We start from the raw sequence: 22055 nt of genomic DNA on the forward strand, positions 1-22055 counted from the left end.
ATTTGTAAAATTGCTAATCATCATATCAATCCAAATATAATAAAATTCTATAACCTAAATAAAAATAGTGCAAGCATGCACAAGAATGCTAATATAAAATCTGATTAGGTTTATTAAGATTTCAGTTGAACGGGGTCACCATAAAATAGCCAATAAAATGAAAATGATCAATAACAACAAAGGCACCGTTGAAATATTTCTTACATATTGAATACAATGTGAATACATTTTTTAATGACACAAATTAACTACAGTAGAATAATAACCTATAAATATAATTGTATGCACAACTTGAAAACAGACAACAATCAAGGCACAGTTGATCTCCTCCTCAAAACACCTTAACAACATCCACTCACCATCTAAAAACCCTGTCAAATTTCTTTGTATTAATTTTACTAAAAAATTAAATGTCTGTACATATGGACATAATTTACATAGTATTTACATATTGTATGCAGTATATGCAAAACAAACCATAGAGATATTAAACAAACACACTGTATAGTTTATGTTTCCCAAGCAATGTTAAATAACAAAAAGGTATATGAAACAATATTATACAATATATTCTAAATATTTTGATCATATTAAGCTCTTAATATGTAAATATGACAATAAAAATCACACTATGCAATGATTTTGTTTAAAAAAATGATTTTGACTTTTTGATTATAGAATATATTATATTGGCCTACCTCAACAGAAGTTTTATCTTAACCCCCATTCAAAGTTAAACCAATATAAAATATGTGGATTGTAAACATGACTGGTAAAGTATCAAATATTATCAGATGATGAATGATAAATAATAAATAACAATGATTAATATTAAGATACAAGATAGGTAAAGCTGGTAAAATACATCAGTTCACAAAAGCCAAAACGAAAGACAACCATTGTATTGTAAATATTAATGCAATAGCAATAAATAATATTAGAGTAGTATAATGATGTCTTTTAATACAAAATTAATATTAGTACTAAAATCTTTCAGCTGATACAGTGATTTTGTATTCCAGGCTGTTCAATGAGAAATGAATTGAAATAATGAGAAAAATAAATAAATTGATATCACTTTAAATCAGTAGATAACTAAATATATTTGGAAGAATTGTTTTAATCTTCTACTACTACTACTACTACTACTACTACTACTACTACTACTACTACTAATATTACTACTACTACTAATATTACTACGACTACTAATACTACTACTACTTCTACCACTACTCCTACCACTACTACTACAACTACCACTAGTAAAAAGGCAATACTGTACTATAATATTGATATAATATATGTCCACATCATTTATAAAATGTAATTACAACAAAGAATTTAACCAATCTTTACAAAATGAATCAAATATTAGATGTTTAATTGCATAAAAATAAGTTCAAGCCCTGCTGTTTTACTTCTTGTCAAATAAAAAATATATAAAAGTCATAAAAGTATATAAGCTTTGTACGATAAACAATAAACTTTTAGTGGTATCATGGAGCTATATTATAGCTCCATGGTGGTATATTTTAAATTTTAAATCTATTCTACATTATTACTATGTACCACGCTAATCTCTTGATTTACTATTAAAAATAAATTCAAGAGCCATGTGTAACTAAACATATATCACTTTCATATAAAAAAATATAGCATTAGGCCTACAACTTTACATATGATTAAATCTGCCAGGGGCTATGCACATCCATTAGTCAACTGGACCTACAAGAGCACCATATAAAACAGTGACGCTTGGATGATGCTTGAAATAAATGTAAACAACTATTCAAGCTGTCTTGAAATGGTCAAATATTTATTTACATTTTTTTTTAAAGCCATAGGCCTATATTGTGTTTTAAAATTACTGTTTATTGGAACATTTACATAGTAAAAAAGATAATTAGTTTAAATAGAAACATAAAGACATTTTTTTTTTAATCTGAGAAAGACTGAGGATCATCCTTGAAGACAAACATTTTTGAAAACATGTACAAAAATGAATACAAATAAGAAAAGGTATTGAGTTGTCAAAGGCTGTGTTTACAAAATTGTTAATCTCCCGGAACATGCTGCTGGCACTAGACATTTTGAATCTAGTTAGCCAGTTGGTCACAAAAACCAAACAACATCAGATAAAATGTTAGTGTGAAAGTGGCACGATTTGCATAGAATTCTCATAAAATTACGTTTATATCTGAAAGGTTACTACACAGGACTGGTGTGTACCCTGCAAATTTGCCAGGTCAACTCTGGCTCCGAAGCCTCCCCTTAAATCCAGACAGCCATTAAAAACTAGTTAGGGTAATGATTAATGATAGTTAATACACCCACAGATGTTTCATCATCATATACTACAAGTACAACAAATGTTATTACGCATTAAAAACTGTTTGCCTTGGAAACATATTTCAGAAAAATTGCTGATAACCACAGTGTATGTTTATCACTCTTTGGCATGAATAGAGTAAAGCTCAACAATACTAACTAGCCATACAGAAAGTTAATAGGAAAACTGGATGCTGAATACGGTACATACATGGCAGTATTTAGCAGCATATCTACACACATAATAAATGCAATATACAAACGGTATATATCGTATACTCAAATCATAAAATGTATCTACAGTATTTCTCAACTTCAATTGCATAGGTTGTGATCAATGTAGTTTACACAGTGTGTGTATGATATTAAGTATTGATGTATTTAAAATACAACAGTATTCAAACTATAAATTTACACCTGATGGCAATGATATATTTTTAATACGCTAACAAACATAAAAACGAGTTGCTTTCTACAGACAAAGTATCATGACCAACATCCAGAGCATACTGAACTAAATTCCTGAAACGAGGTAAATATTTCCAATTGTTATGAATGAGTAATGCCAAATTATTCAAATTGATTTATTTTATATCAGGTGGTTAATTTTGAAGCAATAATAATCACATCTTTATGTCAATTGTCATGCCACAGTTTTAAAAAGCTAACTCATACAAAATCAGTGAGTGCATTCAGGTTCTGAAGTTAAGCTCTATGAAATCACATTAAGCCATTTGTGAATAGGCAAATAGTTTTACAGATTAAATTGTATTACTTTACAAATTTCATTGTAGATTTTGCACTCTTTTAGTGACTTAATAATAAACATTGATGTAGCTGTCAGAAATAATTAAAACATGGAAGACCAACACAAGGAGGTAAGCAACATAAATGGTTTCTTTTAAATTCAGTACTTAAACCCTTACATCTGGACAAATTATACAAATATTTAAAACAATGAATTTCATATTACATTATTAGAAATACTCAGTCAGGAAAAAGTTCACTCAAAAGAAAAAACCATAACAATCATATTTCAGTCCCTAACTAAATGTAACTTAACTTAGAGATAAATAATGCCTAATAAAAATGTTGCATTAAATTGATATAATAAGGTACAGTTGGATATTTCTGTTACTGTAGAATCAAGTATACTGTACTGTAGATACAAACAGATGCACAATCAACCCTCTTCCCTTCTATCCACCATAACCACCGTCCCAACCTATACTATTTTTTGGTTTAGTATCTTGTGCGATTGAGTCGACATTTAAATGGACCTCTGTAAAACACCAATGCCAGAGGTGGCCGACATTATTGATATCTGTTTGCATATTATGCTGGATTTCATTGGCACTGTCAATGAGCTACATGTTTGCTTCCACATATCCCACACTTGACACCAACTTTATGGCAAACTCTCAGTGGTAGGTAGCATAAAAGACAAGGTATGCACAGGGATATTGCTGAAAGAGCTGTCCATTTTCTACAACATCCATCTTGCCTGGGATCACATGAACAGCCTTCAGCATAGTCATTTTCACCATCTGAACAACAATGATATTGCAAACCCTCTGCCAAGCAATAGCAAGTTACTTTTTCAATACAATGTAAAGCACTATCAGGCGCATACTGGCATTGCCCTCTTTTGTTCTGACTTGGATCAAACACATTTGTGCAATGGACACAATGTTCTTGTCGCACTTTAGGGTCTATTTTAAAGTTTTTATTGGGTAATGGTGGCACCTGTAGTAGACTTTTTGGCTGAGTTGAAATAGAGTGTCTATCAGTAAACTTTGAAGTATTTAACGTTGGGTAACTGTAGTCATGTCGACTGGGACAATTTTTTACAAATTGTACATAAGAATCCTTTGGTCCACTAGACACTTTACATGGTTGTTGTTCATGCATCGACTGCCATTCTGAGTGACTTTTGACCCAACATTTATTTTTCTCCACCCTATGTCTCGATAAGTAATGAACTCTATGCAGATATTCATACTGATTATTGTCACTACGCCTTGGAGGTTTTGTAATAACGCTTTTTAGCGTACTTGTATAATTATCAGATGAACGTGAAGTGAACAAGGTTGGTGTATTTTGGTAGTCATGAACATGACTTGGTGATAATAAGGGTTCAACTGCCTGTAGAGGAAAAAAAAATTAAGTTAGTAATGATAAACATTGAAAGATAAATACACAGAATGTGCCATCAGTTATAGTATAAAGAGGTTTTCTGACAACCTTAGTTCAGTTTGCAGATCCACAATGTTTTCCCAAGTCTACAAGGTCTTTTTAAATTTCTATAGTTTCAAGACCTGGTCTTGAGTGTAAAAATTTATTTCAAACATCATCACAGAGGACTGTACAATTTTTTAACTTTTTTTTCTAATCCTCAAGGTGAAAATTAAATTTGGTCTAATTTCTTAAGAAGACCTGCTTTAAACATCAATTTAACGACTCATTAAATAATAACAAATTTTTTGTTGAATATGTCATTTTAATGTAACATAACAGTAAATCCACTTTGACCAAAAATAGGATCGAAAGAAAATGTATTTACCTGAAAAAACTGTAATTTAAAGCAAAGAAAAATGGTCAAATTGGCTGTTTTTGGTTGAATTTAACCATTTATTTTGTCATTTTATTAGTGAAAACATTATTTTTTTCCATTTTTTATTCTATGGAAGTGATTAACTTTATGAAAACAACAAAATAGCATATTCAAAATCAATACATCTTTAAGTGGTAAATTTGTAATTTAGCATACAATGCAAACATAGAGATGTACTGAAACCTGGGATTGAAAGCAGACAAGTTATACATTTTGTGGGGTAGTTTTGAAAAGCTATTGAGGAAACAAACAATATGAATAAAACGTGTTAATTTACTTTGCTTCATCAAGAAATACACCTTACGTGCAGACTGTGGCAGAGATTGTGCCATTAACTTGTTTAAATATATTATATCCAGAGACATGAAAAAATGCCTCTGGATACTATAAGTACGGTATTTTGTGTGTGAAATAGAATTTAATTCATAGAAACTTACAACAAAAACATCATCATCACCAAGTTCAGTATCTGTAACCTGATTTGTTGATGACTCCGTTGAAGAACCTGTAAAACAAATTGTACAAGATATTGATATAAAAATATTATAGATACCATAAAACCTAGCAAAAAAAATTAATTTAATTTTGTCATTGCTAAAAGATTGATACTGAACAATACTGTAGTTGTATTATAATAAAACCTCACAGATTGTAGAAAGACATTCTTTTCCGTGTCGGCCACTTGGAGACACTTCAGCCCATATTTGTTTGTCGGAACCACATAATGCATATAAATGCTACTAAATTATTCGCGTAATTAGGAACAGTGATTTCTGTGTTTATTCATGGGCCACTCAATAGGTTATATCAATTTCCTGAATTTTAAGGATAAAAACTAAACAAATGCAAAAAAATAACAGTAATTTGACGTCTCAGCGACCATGTTTCGCAAGTTAAATGTGGTAAATCACGTTTAGCACAGTGAGTAAAACTCCATGGCCATTGGTATCAATGCTTAGTACAATCGAGTTCGAATCTAATAATAAGTATCAACTCTGAAAGCAAAACAAAACAGTCCATAACTGTAGTTTTATTATTGAATACACTTAATTCTAAAAATTACCAATTCAAATTTTATCATTGAAATGTTTTAAACTGCCCACTGATTGACAGAGTTCAATGTGCACTTCCCTTTCATGTGCATGTTGTGACTTTTTGATGCGCACCCTAGAATAACATTCACACAGGAAAATTACACACAGTTAAAACGTAAAATCTTATTTGTACTTTTATCAGAGTGTGCTTTTATTATACTTAGTCCTCCCACGAAAAGTTTATAACAGTGTTCTCCCCAGGCATTTGAAGCGTCATGGTACTGTGATGCTTGGGTTCTCTACCGTGACGCTTTACGGTTGTCCGTGACGCTTTAAACCTTATCCGTGACGCCCACAATTTTTGCGGCCCTAACTTTTTGTGATTTTACATTTTCAACTATTTTGCAACCTTTTATTTTCGCGATTTGAGTTTCTTGTGTAATTTGTTTAACCAAATTGGTGAATGTATTTCGCCTCCACGATGAACATCAAACAACAATTGAATAGCGTCAGTAAAATGACAGAATATGCAATTGTAAATTTAGGAATGAATGTAAATAAATAAATGTTTGGCTACACAGTGGGTGAGGCACATGTTTAATAGGCTCTTTAGATAGTGAACACCCCCATAATTAATGTACTTAATATTATTTTGCATTGGATGATTAAAGACACCTTCCCTACGTTTTTTAGATCTAATTTAAGATCACAAACTATATTTAATGTAAAAATACTATATGGTCCTATTGCGATAACTTTAAACGGTTAAAAATGTGAAAAATAAGTCGATTCTAAGTTCGATTCATTATAGCGGCCCGCTATAAATCCCAAAATGCATTGCGTGCGGATTGACAATTAATGCAGCAACTATGCAACGTCAGGCTAGGTATATAGGTATACGATGTTCGTACGTTACCGATGTTTACCAGCTAGGCCTACAAAACTAAGCCTAGCTTCGCTAGGTCATTCGCCGCGAGTTACTTAGGTAGTGCATTGTTTCTCACTTTTTATCATAATTTACCATAAAACGTATATTTAAGACAAGGAATGACCTGGTTTAATGTTTTTAAAGTAATATATATGTATTATTTTTACAAAACATCACAAATTGTAGGGAAGGGGTCTTTAAGTATAAAAGCGCAATACTGGATATGGGATATGAAAGTGACAATGTGCATGAGAGGTGCACGTTTGAAGTATGTCAATCAGTCGGCAGATTAAAAAATGTTAATGATAAAATATGAATATGAAATAAGTTATAGAATAATAAAACTACAGCTGCTTAAGGACACAAAAAGTGTCCAAAATTAAATGTTGCGCTCGGATTTTTTTTGGTGTTCAGTTCAGGGGATTTCAGAAAACTCTAAAATGTTTCTTATTAAATTGATAACTGTATGAATGCTGTATGATTAAAAACAATTAGACCAATTGTTTTGATCATATAAAAAATACAAAATGTTTTATTTTAATCATACAAGGACAGTGATTTAGGCATCGCTCTCTCCCCAAATGCCTTACAATAACGTTCAGGTAACAGTGTTATAGACCTATTGACATAGATAAATTGACTAAAATGTTTTTACCATTATATTTCAACAATTTTTAATTTTGGCTGAAGACCGATTTATTTTGCTAAATAAAAAAATTGGACTTTACCCATTTTGGCTATAGATAAACTGATTTGACTAAGGGCCTGTTTCTGCTGCAACTGCTCAAAATACGGTATAAAAATATGGTATAAAATACGGTATTTTTTAGTACTCCGTTTCTGCTGTGTTAAATTTCATCCTTTTTACCCAAATTGCAATTCATTTATTTGGTCGATAATTAAAAGTCGCAATAAAGGAAGTTTTACGCCTCACTTTCAACAGCCTAGCCCTAGTGATAGAGATGTTGTGAGAGCACAGAAAACATCGTAATGGGGACAAGTAATTCGTTCCCTCCCCGAGTTATTGTCTTTTGCAATAATGCTTTATTTTTTAGAAATGTTTTTATAAATGTGATTGTCCCTTTTATTACCTTTTAGTTGGCCGGACATTTAGCTTCCCCACACCCTTCTTCCCCACACAGATTTATATAGTAAATACTGTGACGTCTTTGCTCCACATTTTCGCTGAATATATCTATACACGTGTGTAAAACAGCTGACAGCGACAGAAAATAAAAACATGATGTTGACCTCATGTCGTAGGTCAAAAAAAATACGGTATTTTTTATTGGCAGCAGAAAAGGGTACAAAAAATACGGTATAAATTTGTAAATACCGTATTTTATCCACAAATTTTGTGGGGAAAATACGCCATACAAAATACGGTATTTTTTTTATGAGCGCAGTTTCTGCTGCCAAAAAAATATGGTATAAATACGGTATTAAAAAAATACCGTATAAAATACGGTATTTTCTTGGCAGCAGAAACAGGGCCTTAAAAAAATATTGTGACTTTCGCCAAATGGCTACTGTAAACAAAATGAAATGTTAGTGCTATCCCAGATATAAATAATATTTGGGGATCGTAGATGTTTCAAAGAATACACAATTAGAGGTTTATCGTAACTATTTTATACTGTATTCATTTTTTCCATACTACAGTAAGCCTAAGGCCTAATCGACCGATCGAATTTTGCGAGCCATTTATTTTCATGATCGTTGTTCAATCGCCAAAATAAAGAATAAATTTTGGGCTTTACAGTAGTTGAACAGTTCCCTAGAACAGGGCCCCTAACAGATGGCAATAGAATAATTATTTCAGCACAGCATGTTGGGAAGCCTGGGGCATTCCTCTATTACAGACATGCTAAACTTTGAAGACCAATTTAATTACTGCTTTGACACAACAGGCAGGCATTCTTCATCAAATTGATCTGACAGTGGTATGGTTGGAATTTCCTGTTACCTTACATCCAAACACAATTTCTACTTCCTATTTTTTAATGAAAAACCATTTCTTAACTGAACAATAAACAACAATGTTTAACAATGTTATGATCCAATATGTTGTTCAGTAATATAAAGTAGGCCTATAGTGAAGTCACCCACTAACAACCACCGTTATTTTTCATGAAGTTTGGCAAGCACATGTTTTACCAGTTCATGTAGGCCTACATAAACCAGTTTGGAGAGTGACAGCTCTCTATAGCCTTACATACTGTAGGGTGCTGCTAGTAAAAGAACATTGTCGACACTTATAGACCTGTTTCATTTCAGCCGCAAAATGTAAATGTGTATGAAACTATGAATCGTTTGTGTTTTACCAACCAATGTTTAGTAGGCATTCTCTTATAATAGGCATTGCTAAATCAACAGATGTCTTAATGCAGATATGGTAGACTAACTAGTGGAATTGAAGCATTGTCCGTGTTTTACTATGTTGAATTAATGAAGCCTAAACAACTTGATCTGCATGAGAAGAGATAGACAAATAAGGTTTTCTCAGAGTGGAATACTAACATCCGGCATTTACAATAACCTATACAGATCCATTGAAATTCAGTTGATTGGATCAATAGGCTAGCATTGCTATAATATTCATCAAGGTCTCCAAAAACATGCAGCCAGAGTTTTTGGTTCACAAATAAAAAATAGAACATATTTATGCCAAATTATACAGTATAGTATGAATCCTGTATTTTAAACAATAAGGGCGAAGATAAAACAGTTCACTGAATGTATTTTTATTTTCAAACTAGTATTAATTAAATAAAAACACATTCTTTTGACTGGTGTATTTGGTATTGTTTGTATGAACACTTTAATCAATAAAACAGGCATAATGCTTATCGATTGTATGGATTTCACATTATTTGAATTATTTCTTAATTTACAGTTTAATTTTTTTTTCATCACAAAGACTATAAAAAGATGTAACATATGCCATCAATAATTATGATGCTATGCTCACATTAGCCATTTGCGATTAAATTAACGATTAAATATATTTATTGCAACTTTTGGGTTGAATTATACAAAAATATATAATTATACTTAAATGAAAATATATCATATCCATCGACAACAAAAATCGAAATACACAAAACATCGAAGAACAGACAAAACAGAAGTCAGGGGAAGATACGACTGTGCAGGGATGCTTATGCCTACCAGTTGTGAAAGAGACCAAAGTTTACAAGGTCATTTTTTGATCGTTCCGTTTCTACTTTTGCGAATACACAAATGCCGATTGAATTTTTATATTATTCGCAAAACTGGGCCTGGATTTTTTTGCTGTCATGTTTTATTAATATTGTAATCCCACATTTTGAATGCTACACATTTAATATTACCGAACAATTGGCGAAAAAAAAAAAAAAATCTCCAACCTTTTGCCAGTTTTACGAAAGCAAATTTGACCTTAGTGAGAATTACATGACGACCTATTAATAGCCACCTGGCGGTAAGTTATAGGATTTTGGAGAGCCCAGAACAGTATAGATTAGTACTAAATCAAGCCCTGTGACTAGGAATATGAAGTTTTATTATGAGTTAGCCTATATGACATAGTACACACTTATGCTTACGTTGTACGTGCGAAAATTCAAATGTGTATCTCCTATAAACTGGTTTTAATCAATTCATCAAAATAGCTAGAGTTTTTAATGATATAAAATGTCATCATGGACAATTGTACTGCATTTTCGCACCACGCCTTTAGGCAGTTATATTCAAGAGGATGGAAGCATTAGGAAACTGTGTCACACGGAAGATCACAGTACTACAGCTGAAAAAATGGGTATTTGGAAATGCGGACTGGGCATGCCCAAATCTCATTATTTTCCATTTTTTGTTTGTTATCTGGCATATTTGTATTAAATACAACTAATGACTGTGTAAAATATAAAATTTTCAATAAAACTTACCATCTGTAAGTTCCTCGACTGCTCTTTTGATTCCTCTATCAAATGCTTTTGCATCGTAGGTGTTATTGTACACTAACCCAAATTTCTTATTTTCTGACAGCCAGTGATGGAATATAGGTGATGGCTTACATAAGCGTAAATCTTTCTTTATTTGACAGTCAACTACCTGTAAAAAAGAAATTCAGATTCAGATATTAGTCAGATAAATATCACTCCAACAAAGTCAATATTAATATAACAGAAAATAAATCATTCATCGGCATCATAAAGCATCCAACTTTTCCAGACCAGAATGTAATAAGTAATCGGTTAAAATAGGTGTAAAATTGTTTTTGAGGGGTCACAGGTTGAAATTAACAATGTATTTTTTTTAAAACCTAATTTGGTTTTCCTGATTTTCAACCACAATAAAATCTTGTTCACATTTCTAATTGATCGCAAACGATTAGCCGTTCACGAGACGATGGGGTTGTGAGATTGTGTCAGATAAAAAAACTGCGTCCACAAAATCCCCTCTCTACAACCGGAAAGTTAATATACGTCACAGCTACTGTAGACCATGAATGTTTATAACATGTAGGCCATAGTATAGGCATAACACAGGGAATTTTAATTACAACTCCCTGCATAACACCTCTAAAAAGCCCAACAACATTTTGGCCTTCTAGCTCAGCAAACCTCTGCCATAATTGTGTCCTTGATTTATTTGTAACTTATTTTACAATATAATACAGTACCCCAACGTAAGTAGGCCTAGTCCTAGTCCATAAAACCAATGTTTACTGTATATTATTTTGTTTAAACTATGTCCATAAGGGTGTTAAATTTACAATTAAATATTTAACATACTTTAAAAGCTATAAGTGTAGTATACAGATTAAAAGCATTAATCATAAAATTATTAAAGTACAATAAAAAAAAGCATTGTACAATGATACATTATACATCAATATTGAGCATTTTACGCAATATACATTCTTTGACATGATTTACCAACTAATTTATCTGTATTCTAATGGATCCATCTTTCAGTTACTGTAAAAAGTGTAAGTTTATGATCTATGATACATTTTAATACATCTACCATATTAATTTCTTCTCCATTTAAAACAATAGCAGGTAGCAGTTATGTTGTAACTTGGCCAGCAGATGCGCGTATATATGTAGTTGTGCAAGAGACTTTGGTTTAATGAAAATGTTACTACGCGTGATTTTTTGAAATTCTTAAATTGACTATAAATTGAAAATCAATAGATATTTTTAAATACCACTTGACACACGTATGCTACATGAAGGGTCATCTTCCTGTATCATCAGCAAAATTTTGAACATTGATATTTTCGCGTGTACGCACGCTTTGAAAGTTAATGCTCAAAATCAATTTCTAATCAACTTTCTACACGTTTCAGGACATTTTAAGCATTTCACCTTTTTCAAAAAAATTTGAGTTGCGTTTGCGTTTTAGCGCACTTAGCCCGTACGCAGCTTAGAAAGCCCGTTTTTGCGCTTGATTATTGTTTTTTATAGTTTTATGATATATTTCTTTCATATTTGATGAATTGTGAATGCAAAATAATGACACACGTGCGCGTCAAACTTTAAATATCGTGCGCTTGAAAATTGGTAATTTTATGCAAATTTGTGAAAAAATATGCCTATTTTGAATCGATTATAGCTCTGCGGGATGGCTGGTGACCCCCTATTTTTTTAACTTATTATAAAGGGCAATGAGTTGTAGATATGAATTCATGTGAAATTTAGATCGTAAGTATGCTGTGACGTCATCATATGGTCATCTGAATTTTTAAAATTTGATTTTTATCTCTTTTGACACAGTTTGTAACATTCAATAGAGCGCATATCGCGTTATCAATTTTCTTCCAATTTTCAATAATATTATTACTCAAAACATTCTCCTTCAGACATATGAACTTTATTTTTAATTTGAAAAGGTCATCATACTCAAACAATTAAATAAACATGAGTGGTGTAAAATAAAAAAATAACCCGTCATTTAAACCGTTTACAATGACAATACCGTCAACTGTTGACGCTTGTTAAACGATTTCGATCGATGCTATGCTGTTTGTACAATCATTGTGATACAGCTTACTGTAGACTGAGCCTGATGAATAGAATGTGCATGTTACGATGCGTTGTGCGATAGCCTAACTCGTCACCGTGACGAGTTCAAATCTAGTTTCAGGTTGTTTTCGTAATAGCAAGTGGTTTTCAGCAATGCAGAGACTTCTCAAGAGCGGAGTTTGACATAGCTTCCATTCTCTAGAAAATCAACTCATGTACCTCTCTTGCAAATATAGTATACACCACATTTTTTTTAACTCAATTCTAAATTCGTCACATAATCCGTCTCTGGTAGTTGTTATTTTGAGTTCGTTTGGCTCAATTATTGAACGCGACTCTACAGCTCACTATGTCGGTCGGTGGGTCTGTCAATAAACAATACCTTGAGCACGTGACTGCAGCCATGTAATGGCCTTGTTGTCAATAAATTTACAAACAATGGCTACCCAATAAGTCCAAACATTTTTTGTTGTGATGGCTACGCTTGCCCTACATTGACAATAGCGTGTTAATCTAAACATGTTACTGATTCACAGCGAGACTGATTCTAACATGTGCTAGTTAAAGTATATTACAGTTTATTGGAGGTCTTTTTTTTGACATCAAGCGGGGGAGAAATACATTTAGCAGTTTGGTGAAGGACAATTTTTTAATCGAGAACGGTCAGGCTGGCCCGTATTCTTAAACTGGACTTCAGCTCGTAGTTTGAGCTAAAACTTTAAAAACAATTAATTCATAAACCGAAATTCAACTAAATCGAGACGGATTTTGATCAATTTTTTTAGTCCTTGAGGGGGCATGCAAAATCGCAGACTAAATGGTATTTAAACGAGGTTTATACAAAATGTAACAGTCATTGAGTTGTTATATTAGCCAGATATTGAAGAATGAAATATCTATTTTTATATTATTATTAGCTTAATTAAATATACATTGGTATATGTTATAATAATGCAAATCATGTTTATTTACAACCGTATACAAATGACATTATTTTCTTCGCGCAAGTCCGACTTGAACAACGTCACGCCAAGCGACAATGGAAGATGCGGAAACTGGAATGTTTAAGGGGCCTAGCGCTTTCTTGTCACGCTATGAAGTATGTGGTTCGTCGCGATCATACTTTGCTGGAGGCCTAGAAAATATGAAAGTTACCGTACCGCCATGGTTCCTAAATATATTTTGAAGATTTTGTTTGTTGTTAATCAAAAGTACTTCACTGTTAAATTAATACTGATCTTGTTCTATAATAATTAACGATTCAAATTATTTTGATATGTCCTGATGCGTAAACATATTTGTAAGAAAATGGAAAGTGATATCAATGCGCAAAATTTCGTCTGCTCCTCAAATACTCTCTTGTCATTGGTCAATGTATAGCCTTTGTTACCCAGACGTGTGAAACTCGACTAAAAGCTCGACTTCATTAAGTCGAACTTCGAACTACGACTAAAGTTCGGTTTAAGAATACGGGCGTTAGTGTTCTAATATATTATAGATTCTCATGCTTACCAGAATAACTGTAAATGAGTTTACATTAGGCAAGGTAATTGAATAAGTTAAAATTATTTTAATTTGGTGTACAGTTTAGTGACAGAAAGTGAGGAAATTCTATAATTCAGTATCTAAGACAAGGTCACAGTATCAATATCACTTAAAGAATTATAACACTGAGAATCATTCTAAGATTCCATATTGAGGTGGTTAGTAAAGTAATTTTTCTTCGAACCTGTAAGCCAATTCAATATTGATTCATGGGAAGCAGAGAGGCAATAAGCAAATTAAATCAACACATTCATCTGGGTCCCATGGTCTTATTTTTTAATCATACTTGATTGGCTTTGTGTTCACAAAAAGTATGGTCACTGAACTGAATACAACAAACAAGGCTTTATCAAAATCCTTTGTAAGTCATCCAAACTATTGTCTCATATTTTAAAATTTTTTTAATTGTATATCTTCTGCCATATTTTATTTGTATGCGTGTTTGATTTGTATGTTTATGCTGTTTGTTGTGATTGTCTACGCTGTTTTTTAAAGGACCCCATTGAAATTAAGTTGATTTTTCTTTTGACTTTATGGGCTATCCTTGGTTTCTTATTTAATGTATTGCTTGTAAATTGTTTGTATTCATATTGTCTTGTAAATTGTGAGTAATTTTCGCGTAATTATCGTGTCCCTGTCATTAAACATATAAAATCCAGCAAATTCTCGAGTATGATGATATTGACTGTGTAATTTTCATGTGGCAAAACTCGCATTTGGCGATAAATAAACAACTCGCGATGAATTGTCACTCCATCACAAGACAACGCTTCATCCGATGTGCCACGCAACTTGCTTGAAGAAATTAATCAACTACTATTTAAACTATGCATACATAGCGCCCTCATTTGTTATTAGTCCTCCCTAGATGTGATGAAAGACCGTCAGTGATTGGTTAATATTCACCGTAGTAACTTGGTACGCGCGACGAGCTGAACATCCGGTGATCGGCTCCTCGAAGAAGAAGAATTATTATTTATTCGGCCTACCTGATAATAATATTATTATTATTAATGTAGGCTTATTGATGGAAATTCTTCAGTTAATTTAAACGGCCTAGGCCTAAGTGAATATTTTATTGCCAAGGAATCATTAATTAGTAATTATCTGTATATTATTCTTTGCAGGGTAAGGTGAATGCAATGCCTAGGCAGGCTTATTACATAAAGAAAGGAGGCCTAGCTACACCCGACCCAGCAGTTACATTGAACTTGTTGTTGGCTATGTAATATTCACAGACATCGCCTTTTATATCGGTAAAATATAAGATTTGACATCCATTCGGGAATGATATTATGTTCTCGGGAAATATATATCATTTCCTCGAAGATGTCTAATCTTATATTTAACCTCTAAGCAGTCAATATCTGTATATACTTTACGTAAAAAGTTCTGTTAAATAAAATGGATTGGAAGGCAATATTAAAGCAAACAATCTTGTCTGCCCTCCTAAATACTGTCCTGTCATTGGCTAAATTATACTGTTGTCTTTATATTATTAGATGTGAAACTCAACTAAAATGACTTCATAATTCCTGCAAACTTAAATGATTACTTCTTTTATTAATCAAACTTGAAGTTGTGGTTTTAACTACAACTTCAAGTTATAGCTCGAACTATTGTAGGACTAAAATTTGGTTACAGAATATGGTTGCTGGTATGTTTTTGTCACCTTTTTAAAGTGTAAATTGTGTCTGCTGTAGAGAACCAAATAAACTGATTATTTAAAAAATGTAATTATTATATTTTGACTCAATTTTTGCTCCAAAATAACCGTTTAAATCAGTGGGTGGTCATTGACAAAAATCATTAGAATTACCCAAAATGCAATTGGTCCTGGTGGTTAATTCAAACGTTACTGTAGTAAAATTATTTCGTGTTGCAGCTAAAATTGCTCAGCGATAACCGGTTAAATGGCGTTCTAACACCGAATTGAATGGGTGTTTTTAACCAGTTATTTTGCGTTGCCTTTTAATAGGTATCCCAATGAAAAAATTTAGATTCATTTTTTTACTTTTTCTTTCAGTTAACCATAAAGAACTTAATGTAATTAGCATTTTGCAATTTAAATGATTGAAATTCGATTACCCGTTCTGAAGTTATGGTTATTTAAAGTGGTAAAAAAATACTCGATTTTTTGCCTAAAAATGGTGTTTTTTGCAGTTAAAATTGGAAGCATTTTTAAAAGGTTATAACTTTTACAATAATCAGTTAAAAGTTTTGATTTTTTTTAAACCTGTAGATATCACAGAGTTATACAACTCTATTTTTTTTGGAGCCTCAAGGAAACCTATTTTTAAATTTATTGGTCCGCAAAGTTGGTCCGAAAGCATTTTGCGCCTATTTTTGCTGGAATTCCCAAAAAAATGAAAAAAATGCAATTTTTCAATGATCTGTAACTTTTGAACTACTGTACTAATTCATTTAATTTTTTTTGTACTTGTTAGAATGTAGTGTATACTGTATTTCATTAATAAATATATTTGAGATGTGTAAACTGTAATATGAAAAAAAAATATTTTTTTTATGGTGAAATTTAAAATTATAAAAAAAAATGAAAAAGTATGTTAAAAACTGTGTGTACTGTTTTCTTTCTTTCACACTAATTTTAGGTAAGTATGATTATTATATTATTTTAATATACTTTATATTCATAATTTCAATCATAAATACTAAATTATATATAATTTTTGAATACGTAAAACAAGATTTTAGGCCTGTATGATTATGACACCAAATCCAAGCCAGGCTAAGATGCTCTCTTAGGCAAACACACAATGGGTCAAAATAAACTCATTTAAAATAATCAATGTTAATTAAAACAATTAATTGTTTACCTGAATAGTATATATAACATTATAAAAATGGTTTTCTTTTCGTATTTCTAACCGTAAGTACGTTATTAAATTGAAATACGGAGCTAAAGTTTAGGCCAAGTAACAGCTTACTCGCGATCAGCAGTCGCTCCCGTAAAAGTATTTCGGTCACAGTTAATGACTTTCGGCCGCCATATACAGAGTCAAATGTAACGTTGGTAAATTAGCTTAATAAATTTCTTCGGTACATTTAAACCTAATGCATTTGCATTGTATACTTGCATAATAAATCTTCCGCACAAGTTGTTAAATTAATGCGTAAACCAGATATTCCACGGCGGAAAAGGACATGTCAATCTCCGACATCGCTGCTGTCACACATCTCGCGTCGAGCTGGCCGAACTCGAGCGAGGAAAACTAAACAACATGTTCAAAATATGGAACGTACCATTCGCTGATAGGGTGCAATAATGTATTAAACGGAAAACGTCACAACAAACTAGCGCGTATTTCACAGTACAATATTTTACTCACTACAATATCCACCGGATTATAATGGTTGAATCTTTAAAATTCTGAACGGGATTTACGCCTCATGCACCATTTTAAAATGTAGTTCGCACAATTACCATGCACAATACGTTTGTAATCTATGTTTTATCGATTTCCATGTAGATTTAGCTATAATTTAATACTAAAATCCATAATATTTTTCCATAAACGGTGATTCAAAATTGGATTTTTGTCACAAAAATTGACTTTTCGTTACTAAAAACCTATTTATAAAAGACGATTTTCATATCAAATTAAAGCTCATTTAAAGCCTGATAACATACAACAAAAATTAATCCGCTAGCTTCAATGGTAAACTGGTTTTGAAAACTGATGGGGATTTTCCGATAAGGTTTTCAACGCGCGGAAATCGGCTCGACAGGATTTTAGAACCGTTTTAAAATCGCATTATCTCGGCAACTACTTCATTAATTTTAATTGTAAACACACTTATACAATAGATTAAAACAAGTACTTTCAACCAATATAAATTTTGTAAGTATTAATTAAGAGTGAATACGATTTATTTACCATCAAAGTCATACTACTTATTCGAATTTTGTTAATATTTCAAAAGTGATACCCCTCTGTGCGCTTTCATTGGGATACCTACTTTTAACCGGTTACCACAAAAAAGAAAATGGAGTTAATCTATTCACAACGTTTTAACCAGTTCTTTTTTATGCAGCAGAAACAGGCCCACAGTCAATTTCAGATTGTTATGTTAGTTATATAGTGGGTATTGGGTATAAGGGCAGTGATTAATTTATAGTAAGGAGAAAGTAAATAGAAATAGTACAAAGTTTATGCTTAAAGCACAGGCATTTGCTTGCATACAAAAAGATCAAACATAAGAGATTGTGGTCTGACCTCACTAAACAGAAGATCTTTGTTCTTTGTGGTAAAAATCTTTTAGTCACCATTCTTTTTCAGGCTGTTTCAGTCACAGACTCAAGCACTTCAGAAAATAATTTAATAAAGTATTTTGATAATCTCAATCAGCTATCTACAGAAGTATGCTTAATATATTGATTACTTTCCCATTAGAATTCAGTGAAAATAACACTCAATTACATACATTTTCATTTTAAAGTCTTTGAATGATACAGTAATATTATCATTAAAGATGATGATGGTGGCGCCAGCGGGGGAGCTACGGGGTACTTTTTGTTCAGTAAAAATCATTCGCATCCACATCAGCACCTAGAAAATCATGAGGTTCCGTTTTGACCATGAGTACGTCGAGGGCTATTACACTTTAACTACACAATAGGTACGCACTTGTCTGCCGGTGTCCCTTTGTACGGAACATTTAACATTGGGTCCAGCTCATTGCGGTTTACGCGTGAAATCATGTTCTATCCAGGGACCAGAATGTGTACTGTAGTTACTTTCCAGTCGAAGTTTACCCACATAGTATTTTATTTATGTACCATAAAATATGGAAACAGTTGGCTACCCTAAATCTGATTAAAATGGCCTCAAATTACATGTTGCTTCCAGGGGATTCGACCCCCACCAGGGCCCCTTGGCGGCCCCCAACCCCCCCCCCCTGGCCCCCAGCCTAGTGATGCTCGCTTTGCTCACTGAAATCAATCAACTTTTTTTCTATGCACCAACGATTACTGGGAAAAAAACTCACAAAACTGTCATCTTCGCCAAATTGCAGAATGTATTTTACCACTGCCGTCTGGACATCTAAAAACTACACCTCTAATTTAACATATAGTATGTTTAGTGTGAGTGGTGATTAATTACAGAAATCCCAATCTCCACCCACCCCCTCCTTTGCAATGGGCTATTAACATTTACAGGAAAATACACAGTCTTGTTAATGGTATAGCCCATTACAAAGGGAGGAGAGATTTCCGTATTTAAAAACATACTGTAGGGTGAATTTTGCAACCTACCTAACCCCACCTCTGTCTCACCATGGTTTGGGCTGAGGTGAGCGTAGAAATAGCATTCTCAGAACGTTCTTTGGGAGGGTGCAATGCTACTTTTACCTACTTTACTTAGTTTTAAGAATATGAATCTCTAGGAACCAGGAAATTGAAATTGTACAGTACTCTAAAAATATCAGTGGTAGGCCTACACATCCACTTATTGGATTGGCTGCCTTTAAAAGAATTTTCATTTCATCATTTTTCATTTTGGTTCATTCATTTTTATCAGCCAATATGTATCCAATGAAAAAATTCAAATTAAGGATAATGATACTTTTCTCTCAGTTAAGGAACTTACTGAACCTAACATTTTGCAATTTAAATGATTGTAATTCAAAAGGTTCTAAAGGTATGGTCTGTTGAAGTGGCCAAACAAACAATTATTCCTAAGTATCTCAAACCACAGAATTGTCGGCATTGCAACTGAAAATGTTCTCAGACGTTAAACGGTTATCTGGTAATCAATTTTTTAAAATCATGTCATCCATTACCCGCAATGCAGTTCAAATTATGGAAGGCCGATGAGACTGAGATTTGGTTTGTTTACATCCTAAAATAAACATCTAGGCCTACTACCACATACAACAGAATAATGATGTTATATTAATAAGGGCACGTCGGCGAGTAAGTTCGTTTTCGCTGTTGGTACTACTCTACTAGCTAGGCTATATATCTCGAAACCAACACTCAGGTCTAAATAAAAAAGGATACAAAACATCGTTAGCCTGGACCGGTGGGATGTAACAGTGTACAACAGTTAACACAGAATCTTTTTCTCGCGCTATAATTCTCGGTCCCCACAAAATAATAACATTATAATATATAACTAATTACATTACATTAGTGCAAGAAAAAGTGAAATAATTAATTTAAATTTTTTAATTTAAATTGACGTTTTGAAGCAAATATTCCATGAGAACCAACACATTTTCCAACATGCCTCGTGTGTGCAGGAAGACTAGTTCCGTATTGCTACAGTCCATTGTGGGGTTAACAAAATAACTAACTGTCAACTCGGATATTTTCGATGGGGATTATTTTTTTGGTCTTGTTGGCTTTTTCGCACAAGGTCCATATAAAGTAAAATAAAACAATGTAGTTTATCATTATTAATTAATTGGTTGGCCAACGGTAATTTATATAAAAGAAATTAATTTTCCCTGTAAGGAGGTTTTAGGGCACATAATTCAGCTCTCTGGCTTTTGTACCTCATTATTAACTCACAATTTCTATAAATATTTCTTAATTTTCAGTTAAACGTTGGGGAGAAAATGTACTCAAAACAATAGGCAGCAGGGATCTCAATTCCTCTTCCCTTTATATTACTCCTATACTGTTTTTCTTGCCGATTATACACAAATATATACAGACTAGTAGGAATTACTACTTATTTTTGGGGTAAGACAACATTTAATTTAATTAGTAATAAACAATTTCGTTTTTTTTTAAATTGACATGCCAAGTGAGTTTTACACAACATTATTCAATCACTTTTATGTTGGTTTGTGAGATTTGCTACTTATTTGGAGGTTTGCAGGGTTTAGCAATATCCCTGAAAGTCTGTACAGTACAAATTTTATTAATTTATTTGTTAATGTTATGCACAAAGTAATATAAAAATGTTTGAACTACTTTTTTTTCATTTAGTTTTAGTTAATTCTGATTTTTCAGACTTCTTTCTACTGTAGTGTATGATTTCTAGTATTGTCCCCACATAGACTCAATAGGAAGTTAGACTCATTTACCAGGAAGGATGTTTGTATTAAAAACCAGCAAGGACAGTTTCCGTTTGAAGTCCTCGTTTTGATCAAATACACAAAAATGCTAATAAATAGAAGATAAAGATATGCAACACACCTAAAAAATGTTGTAATGTTGCACCTTGAGAATTTTGTATTAGTCACAGCATTCATCTACTTGCCATAATACATTGTAATTATTTATAGAAAACAATGATGTATAGGGAAAAATAACTTAAAATATTGATTTTAAAAATATGGTTATACTTACTGGGGCACATACATCTGTATTTTGCGTTGCTCTAACCCAATATTCACATTTTTTTGACACGTCATCAAATACATGTTTATAAATGCCAACAGTGCTAAGTCCTCCTTCAAGTGGTATCCACATACCATCAGTTGGTATCATTACCTGGGCTTTCACTCGAACCATTGACTCTCTGAAAAAATAACCACACATACTTATTTTCTAAAGATACACGGAACATTTCATTCAGTTAGATTCCTTCCATTACTGTGTTGTTCCTACACCATAC

The 22055-nt window shown here is 32.5% G+C and overlaps 1 protein-coding gene across 1 annotated transcript in view; it reads right to left on the bottom strand.

Annotated features, from left to right (window-relative positions):
- Window positions 1-3461: 3461 nt before the first annotated feature.
- LOC144852497 (sprouty-related, EVH1 domain-containing protein 2-like) overlaps window positions 3462-22055 on the bottom strand; it is a 29736-nt gene continuing 11142 nt past the window's right edge. The window contains exons 2-5 of the mRNA XM_078710336.1: window positions 21788-21959; window positions 10834-10999; window positions 5383-5450; window positions 3462-4476 (exon numbers count right to left, since the gene is read on the bottom strand). Coding sequence (XP_078566462.1) covers window positions 3691-4476; window positions 5383-5450; window positions 10834-10999; window positions 21788-21959 — 1192 coding nt within the window. The 3' untranslated portion in view covers window positions 3462-3690. The remainder of the gene's footprint in view (window positions 4477-5382; window positions 5451-10833; window positions 11000-21787; window positions 21960-22055) is intronic.

This window comes from Antedon bifida, chromosome 9 (assembly GCF_963402885.1).
Source record: "Antedon bifida chromosome 9, ecAntBifi1.1, whole genome shotgun sequence".
Lineage (NCBI taxonomy): Eukaryota > Metazoa > Echinodermata > Crinoidea > Comatulida > Antedonidae > Antedon > Antedon bifida.